Consider the following 8,741-nt stretch of genomic DNA (forward strand, 5'->3'; position numbering starts at 1 on the left):
TTATCACGTATTTTGACGTTGCAATTATGTTCACTCTAGAACTTAAAAAATGAAAAGTTATACTAGATTAGCATATATGGTAAGAAATTTGACAGTTCTTGTTTATGATAACAATGTGTTTCTCATTAAAGGTGTACCTTTTTATGTCTGAATTCGTGTACCATTTAAATTTCTAATTTTCAATTTTCAATTCTCTGTTCATGGTACACAAGGCCTTTTTAAATTGCCCCACGGCTCTCCAAGGAAATGTCTTGAGTTGACACCCAATCAATCAGCTAAGCAATGAAAGAATATACTATAGAGGTACCATGTAGGCATGCCAAACTACTCCCGTGAGAGTATCTCTCACGGAATTCCATTTAGACTTTGGCTGCGTTTGTTTCGGCAGTAAATAGTTTCCGGGTGTAAAATGATTTTAGCTAAAAACATTTTCGGGAAAAGAAAATATTTTTAGGTGTTTGGTAACATTTGAAAAAATACTTTGAAATTTTTTTTCAGGTGTTTGGTTGTCATCTTGAAAATATTATAGAAAATGTATTTTGTATTTGTTGCTCACATTTTCTCACATTTTCTTAGCTTCCAATCAAAGTATAAAAATCTGTTCTGAGATAAACAGAACAAACAAATCCAAAAAAAAAAAAATCATCAACTTTGGGAGAGAAGAAGGAAGAGAGAGAGAGAGGAGAGATCGCGCGATCGACGGCGGCGGAGGCTTCGATCGCGCGATCGAAGGCGAGACACATGGCGGAGGTTCGATCGCGCGATCGACGGCGAAGGCGAGACACGTGGCGGAGGTTCGATCGCGCGATCAACGGCGGTGGAGGCTTCGATCACGCGATCGACGGCGAAGGCGAGACACGTGGCGGAGGTTCGATCGCACGATGGACGGCGAAGGCGAGATCGCGCAGTGGAGGCTTCGATCTTTGCTTGATCGCGCGGTGCTCGGCACGGCTCGGACGGCGAGATTGTGCGGCGTTTGGGCTGGCCAGAGTTTGGCTGAGGTGAGCTTGGAGATGAGTTTTGGACTGTGTGAGGAGCTCTCTCTTCAGTGTGATTTTCGGAAATGGTTTGAAGGTAAAATCAAAGTGGAAATGATTTTCCGTTGGTTTGGGCTGATTTTCCGGTCAAACTGTAAATGATTTTCCGTTGACCGAATTTTCCATGGCTGCCAAACATACGAAAACGCAGAAAATGATTTCCTGAAACTGTTTTCAGTCGAAACAAACACAGCCTTTATAAAAAACTTTAGCTAGATCAGGAATTTAGATAAAGCCATCATAAAATCAGGAATCAAGTACACTAGCACCTGAGTCCTAAAAGCAACAATTCAACTGGACATACTGTATAATGTAAGAAAATCCATACGGAGTTCATAGACCTGCCTCTAAAACTTGAACAGAGTCCCAAGGTATTTAGCCTTTTCTTTCCTTCCTTTTTGTAATGGGAATTGAAATTATTGTGCCGACAGGATAATGATTTGATGTCCTCATTCAGAACTTTCATCCTTTCTTTTTTATGGAAAAAAAGAAAAAAAAAAAACAAAATAGTGATTTCATTGATCAATTTGTGAAGCGTCAACATTGATTTGTTGCTATTTAAATTTTTTTTAAAAATAATAATAATAACAAATTGGTTTGTTGCTCCAAGAAACATGGGGCCTGTTCCATCCAGACACAAACTAGCTAGTGTTCAGCAAATCTATAGCTAGCCTATGTGCAGCTTTATTTCCAGACTTAGCCACACACATTAGCCATTTGTTTTCTTTTGAAAAACTTTTAATGGTCACTTCTTGCCTCTTCAATTATATGTCCTATTTTGTACACGTCTGGCTATGCTGGTTTAGTTGACATCAGGTCGCCCTCCATGTTCACATATTGAACACCAACGTTCTTTGCGAAAGTCACTGTCCGAGCCATAGTTATTATAGATTTGTGTTCCAACACTTCCCATGCCAATCTTGCATGGGGGTATGTTCTGAACTCAGCACAATCCTGTTTTCCAAAGTGTGCTTCACTTTGCTGCATTCCTATAAATATTATGCGTAAATGGTTGTTTTTGCCTCAATCTTGCATATTTCGCTTGTCGACTCTTCTAGTATCTTTCTTCTAGCAAGGGTTGCTTTCGTAGGTAAAACATATTTTGCACTCTCACCATGCAAAGAGCTTGATCTTATTTGTCATTAATTTCACATCACCTTCCAGAATCGGTGCAATCCTTTTCTATTGGAGCTTTCAACTCTCTAAAGCCCTTGTGTGCTTTCAGTGGAAACGTGAAAGGTGCTTCATTTTTACCATGAAATGTTTCGGTTTTGCATCCATAAAGGAACGTTGTTGTAGTCTTGTTGATTAGGCTCCACACTTGTTTTGCAACATACAGACTTCAAATCTTTAAAATTCCTGCTTACAGCTTAGATTCACATAGACTTTCCCACTTCATCCAATGCATCCTTCTTTCCTTATTTTTTTTTTTATACCACCAGGATTTGCTTGTCATTGAGTTAATCTCTATACACAATTTCATCCGAATTCGACCTAGTTTTTTTAATTTTTTTTTTATATGAGAATCAATGGCAGGGAGACCTAAGTATTTAATTTATTGTGTCGTCGTCACTTGAGCATTTAAAGTGGCCTTCACATGATCCTTTAGTGCAATCATTGTCTTCTTGATAAAAATAAAAAATAAAACATAGTCTTCTCTTTATTTATTTTTTGGCCAGATTCTTCTTCATAAACGTGCAAAATCTCTTGATTGTCTTGCATTCTTCCAATTTAGCGTGACCAAAGAATATGCTATCATCTGCCCAAAAAAGATCGATTTGCTATTTAAAATAACATATTTAACAGTAGTTATGTACACTATTAACTAAGGATATCTATTTTTTTAATAAATCTCATTTTTCTCATAATAAATTCACCCAAAAAAAAAACCATCTAACTTGATTGTGCAGCTTGTTCATGTCAAGTTTTAAGGACGTGTTCAATGTCATCCTCTTGTTTATTTTTCATAAAATTTAAGGTCTCAAAGACTAAAAACAATGGTTCTTAATTATTTATAAAATAATGCGTAAAGATGATTTCTCAATTTAGCCTAATTAAGAAAAAAAGGAACAAAATTAGAGCTATTTAACTCTAGTATAAATGTTTTTCTTATCTCTAAAGTCATGCAACAAGTGGTTTATAGAAGTGCATAAAGTAGGGTTAAAATTGAGCAAGAATCTTTTTTTTAGTATAATTATAATAGCAAAAAGTGGCCATTTTACTCCAACAATATCTTTTTTCTCATAACCAAAATTCTCGTGGTCAAAAAAAATTATGCCAACTTTAAACTATTATATGTCACTAATTTCAAAATAAATTTAAGATCCGTTTTAAACATTCATATGTCTACTTTTCAATAAAATAAATGTCACTTCAAAAATCTTTATCATGTAAAAGATATGAGCGATCATCAAATCATTACATTTGAATAAATCAAGATTTTATTGTCCTTAACACATTTATGAACCTAACAACTTAAGACTATTAACAATTTTATTGATACAAACTTAAGTCAGACATTTTTTAGTATTAGGGTTTACCAATGCATTTATGAAACCTAACAACTTAGATAAACTTTTTTTTCCATTTGTTTATTATATAATTTGATTATTTAAAGCTTTAAATACTTTTTCTACGTACAATTTTTTTTGGGTCAACTTTTATCAAATAAATGAATTTTTTAATTAGAAAAAAAAAACATCCAAGCACACAATCAATTGAAAAGAGAGGCCTGGTAACTCAATTATATTGCTAGATTATCCTAACAGTAAGAACATAGAATCAAATCCACCGTCACAAATTATTGTAAGCGAAAAGAGAGGATTTTCATAGAAAAAATTGAAATAAAGTGATAAAGGTAAAAAATAAAAATATTATTTATGGGAAGACTACATGGGAACGGATTGACCTAGTGGGGAAATAGTATTTTCAACACGGTTGCCCAAAGGGAATGTTTAGTGGTCCCTCTAAAAGACCAAAACGTGGTGGGCTTTTCATGTCCAAGTCTTTCTGTATTATTTTATCGAAAGCAGGTGGCATCATTCATGGGAATGAGTTGATGTTTAGCTAGGGCCTAGGGGTCCTCTAAAATTCAGTGGATGTCAATAATATTAGGTTACCATTTTGTTTTTTGTTTTTTTTTTTTTATGAAATTAAAATTTTTAGGTTAGCATTTGGTTGGGGCAGGTAAAGTGGGTTTTTTTTTTTTGTTATGGGATATATATATATATATATATATATATATATATATGCATGCTTATCTTCTTCTTGCAGTTTCTTGATTGTACTCTTAACTACTACTTACTGTGCAATTCTCTACTTCCATCAAATCTCTCCTAAAGTGGGTCTACTACTGTCATTCAGGTTCTCAAAGAGTCAAAGTTACGGGTCATGCCTTCTTTCTACACTAAATTTGCTTCTATGCCCTTAAACTCGCATTTTTACATAGAATGGCACAGTAAATACCACAACTGATTCATGCAGTGAATTGTAGTTGGTAAAGAAGTATCCTCACATGGACTTATTAACATCTATTCACCAATCATAATTCGCCACATGAACGAGTTGTGATATTTATTGTATCATTTTATGTGGCACAAAACTTATTCGTAAAAATGTATACTAATTATAAATATTAACATGAAATAGTAGATGTAAACGAAGGTAAGAAAATATTTTCCCAATTTCTATAGTTTTTTTATATATACAAAATAGAAAATTTTTTAACTTAATTTAAATATATATATATATATATATATATATATATATATATATATATATATATATATATATATGAAGTTCATTCATGAAAACTTGAATCTCAGTCCTTAACCCTACACCTTATAAGTGTAAGTAATTGTGAAGTGACTGTCCTACAAATAAAATGTGTCATGTATAATCCTTACTTGTTAACTGTTCCAAGAAGTGCACAGAAAGGGAGAGAGAGTTGGAAATTTAAGAGCAAAAGGGCATATGCAATTCGAATCCTGACACTCATTTCTTCTACTTAAATTAGGAAAGTGAGCAAATATTTGTTACATTCTGACCAAGTCCTTAGAACCAAACCCTGCAAAACTACAGCACATGCCCAACTTCTGATAGAAGAATATATGAATACAGGCCACGTTGCCTGCTAGGAAGGAAAAACCAAGCCTTATATTCACTTTTTCTTCTATCCCTTTTGAACCCCACCCGAGATGAGGTTCAAAGAGCAAAAGGAAATTAAAATGAAGCAAAAGAACAATATGTATTCTATGTTAGTTTTGGATCAACCATAAAACAAAGAGTAACCAACCATGTAAAAACGATAAAGAAAGAGAAGCTCTAAAGAAAAGCTTTGTTGCTTCCATTGCTATTTTTTATTTACCAAGGTCCTCCTCCATTTAACATTGAACTCCAATATCCACTTGGACCCCCTTGTCCCTTATTCTGTTCAACCTGTTGGTTTGTGCTTGAAATCTGCTTCAGTTCTTCAAAAGGAAACAAAAGCTTCCCTCCATTCTCTTGAGCTCCATACCTACTTCCAAGCCCATCAATTGAAAACCCATGGGTTGGTTTGAATTCATGGAAAGGGAACCCAGATGATGAGTAAATTGTAGTTGAATCAGGCATAGATGGTGGGATAAAAGTATTCAAACCCCTTGAAGCCATCCCAGTCCTCAGTAGCTCCAAAGCTGAAAGATGAGTAGAGGAAGCAGAGCCTGAGTTATGGTGATTGCTATTGTTGTTTTCAATTTTGGGCACTTGAACATATTGGGATACATCATGATACTTCTGGAAAGCTGGGAAACCAAGATTAAGATCTTGGCCTTCATGGGCCTTAGGATTTTGAGAAGAAAATTGTGAAAGGTTTGGTGGATTAAGATCAGGAATCTTTGATGAAGTTGATGCTGTTGCTGTTGCTGTTGCTGAAGACTTCCTGTTCTTTCTTGAACCTCCTCCAACAGGAACGTTTCTAAGAGACCCACCTTCAGTCCAATACCTTCTGCAAGTCTTGCAGAAGTATCTTGGTTGAGTGAGGCTGTAGTTGTTGTAGTAACAGAACTTGGTGTTGGTTGAGTTACACCTTGGACAATTCAAGTGCTCCTGAGGCCTTGCTCTTCTCTCTAACATAGGCCTTGTGCTAGGAGCTACTCCTTCTAAGGGCTTCACTAGCCCTACTCCTTGACCCTGAGACCCCCATTAAAAGAGAGATATTGAGAGAGAAAGAGAGCAGTAGGATACCAATAATTAAGGTGTTTCGTTTACAAAAATCAAAAGGGTCATTAGACAACAATTCTATAAGTCTATTATAGATCTAAACAGCTAGATGGCATTTCAATGACAAAACAAAAGGATCAAATTGAGTACATAAAGAGTGATAACAAGTAGACAAGCGAAACAAAGTAGCTTATCTCTTGGAAAATCATATTGAAAGAGAACATAAAGGAAACAAAAAACCTAAAGAACCAATAATAATAACAAATAATACCTTTTTCCCGTTCCCTTTTATCAGTTATCACATAAGCTAAAAAGTGAAGAAAGAAAAAGTGTGGTGCTTTCATGTTTAAATAACAGAATCAAAAGTTAATCTTATGAAAAAAAGGGACTTGCAGTGACTTTGAACATCGTCTGATAGAGAAAAGATCATTGAAATAAACCCCATAAAATTTTTTCAGAAATAATTGGAAAATGATATACGTTAGCCTTGATTAAACAATCCTAACCCTGAATAAATAGCTCACAGTCGTTGTTATATAGGAAAAGAAAAAGGACATACAACAACTCCACCCACCTTTGGCCATTGAGCAGTACCATCCATGAATTCGGAAGTTGAAAAGGGAAAGAAAAGCGAGGGATGACTTCAGAGAGAGAGAGAGACAGAGGATTCACCTCCTTCTGCAGCTGATCTTAGTGCAAGAAAGAAGGTTTCAGATTGTTTGTTTGCTGGCTTTATGTGGTGGTTTACTTTTGAATGATGAAACTTAAAAGAAAGTTGTGTTTGTTTTGACTACACCTATAAAATATCAACACATTTTGTGTTGTTGTGGGTGTGATTCTGTGTGGGAATTTTTGTCTGATTTTGTTTTTAGTTGTTCAACTTTACTATTATTTTTGTTTAATAATATTTGTTGGTGGAATAATGAGTGTGTACTGTGGGCGATTTCTCTTTTTTGACCTGATAATGAGGATTGTCTTCATTCTTGATTTTCTCTCGGTCACTTTTGGTGTTTATCTAAGGATCATTCACGAGTAGGGGGTGGGGTTTTATTTGGGTTATCATAAAGATCACATTTGATTGGCTGATACACTCATACCCTATGCAATTTGTCAAAGGATCCTGCAGTAGTAACTTTCCCAATGTTTTCAAAAAGTAACTTCCTAAAGGGTTGCTTGCAAAGTAATCAAAAATATTCTCTATAACGGTGACTTCTTACTTCTTAGCTCTCTTAAATTAGGGTTTATTGGAAATCCTACGGAAATTGCATTTGTCCCATTCTCTTTCAAATCATACAGGGATTTTATGACTAGTCCATCATGGAATAAGATGATTTTTAATACCATTTTTTAATATATAAAAGATTTTAATTTATAACTTCCATTTTATGATAATTGTACTTATCATCCAGTTAAGACACTAATAAATTTTTGCAAACTTCAAATCTTTTATTTAACGATAAAAAAATTTACAAATTGAGTTAATTAAAACTTATGATGATTTTAAAAAAAAATTTAACAAAATTTTAAACATAATCTCATGCCATTTGTTTGGGAGGTAACTTGCTTGCTTTGGGATGAAGATTTTAGAAAAACTTCATGATGAAGTTATCTTAAGAACACACTTAAATATTTTAATCCCAAAGGCTCTTTCCTATCATACAGGAATTTATGACTTGTCCATTATGGAATAGGATGATTTTAAGTCTCATGCCTATCAACTCATCAACTTGTCGTAGAAAGTAAGAATTATAATTTTTTAACAAAATTTAAACATAATCTCATGCCGTCTATTTTGGTATAGCTCATTTAAAACTTCACGGTGAAGTTATCCTAAAAACATTTGCATATCATAATCCTAAAGGTTTTGCTAGTTCATCAATAAATTTTAAGTGCTTCATCTCGATTTCAAAAGTTTGGGAAAGTAAGAAATTAATATTTAAAGTAACTTTTTAAATGTTCTTAATTAATTAATTTGAGAGTTAGCGCCTGTTTGGAAATGTTGTTTGAACAACAGTTTTCGTTGTTTAAACAACACAACATGTATTTTTACAACACTTTTTCTTCCGCGTGTATTTTTACAACACTTTTTCTTCCATATGTATTTTCACAACACTTAAACAACGTTACTAGAATAACATTACCAAACGGGTCTTTAGATATGCAAATCTTTCACATGATTTTTAAGATGAGTATTTTTTAGAAAACGCCAAGTCAAACAAGTATTTTTAATAAAATCTCACACAAATTTGTCTTCTTAATCGTTGGAAACACATTTTTTTGAAAATAAATAAGCTCAAAATTATAAACATTTTTTCCTCTATTAGTGTGAAAATTGTAAGTTGGTAGTGAAAAAAAGAAGAAAAAAAATGAAAAGAGAGAGAGAGAGAGAGAATAAGAGAACCTTGTCTTGTCTTCAAGTTCAAAATTTTAAAAGAAAGAAAGAAAAGAAAAAAAAAAATGAAAGGTGATGGAAGGAGAGGAAAAAGAAAGTGGAGAGCCGACAAG

The 8,741-nt window shown here is 33.8% G+C and overlaps 1 protein-coding gene across 2 annotated transcripts; it reads right to left on the reverse strand.

Moving 5' to 3' along the window:
- Positions 1 to 5,010: 5,010 nt before the first annotated feature.
- On the reverse strand, positions 5,011 to 7,024 carry LOC142638326 (dof zinc finger protein DOF2.5). Of its 2 annotated transcripts, none has more exons than XM_075812343.1 (2): positions 6,811 to 7,024; positions 5,011 to 6,206 (listed from the first exon to the last, which is right to left on the reverse strand). In XM_075812343.1, the coding sequence occupies exons 1-2, from the start codon at positions 6,835 to 6,837 to the stop codon at positions 5,400 to 5,402; spliced, it is 834 nt and encodes a 277-aa protein (XP_075668458.1). In that variant the 5' UTR covers positions 6,838 to 7,024; the 3' UTR covers positions 5,011 to 5,399. The 2 variants fall into 2 exon arrangements, with proteins under 2 accessions (XP_075668458.1, XP_075668459.1); XM_075812344.1 differs by lacking the exon at positions 6,811 to 7,024 and adding an exon at positions 6,508 to 6,642.
- Positions 7,025 to 8,741: the final 1,717 nt, after the last annotated feature.

The sequence above is a fragment of the Castanea sativa genome, chromosome 6 (genome assembly GCF_040712315.1).
Source record: "Castanea sativa cultivar Marrone di Chiusa Pesio chromosome 6, ASM4071231v1".
Taxonomy (NCBI): Eukaryota; Viridiplantae; Streptophyta; class Magnoliopsida; order Fagales; family Fagaceae; genus Castanea; species Castanea sativa.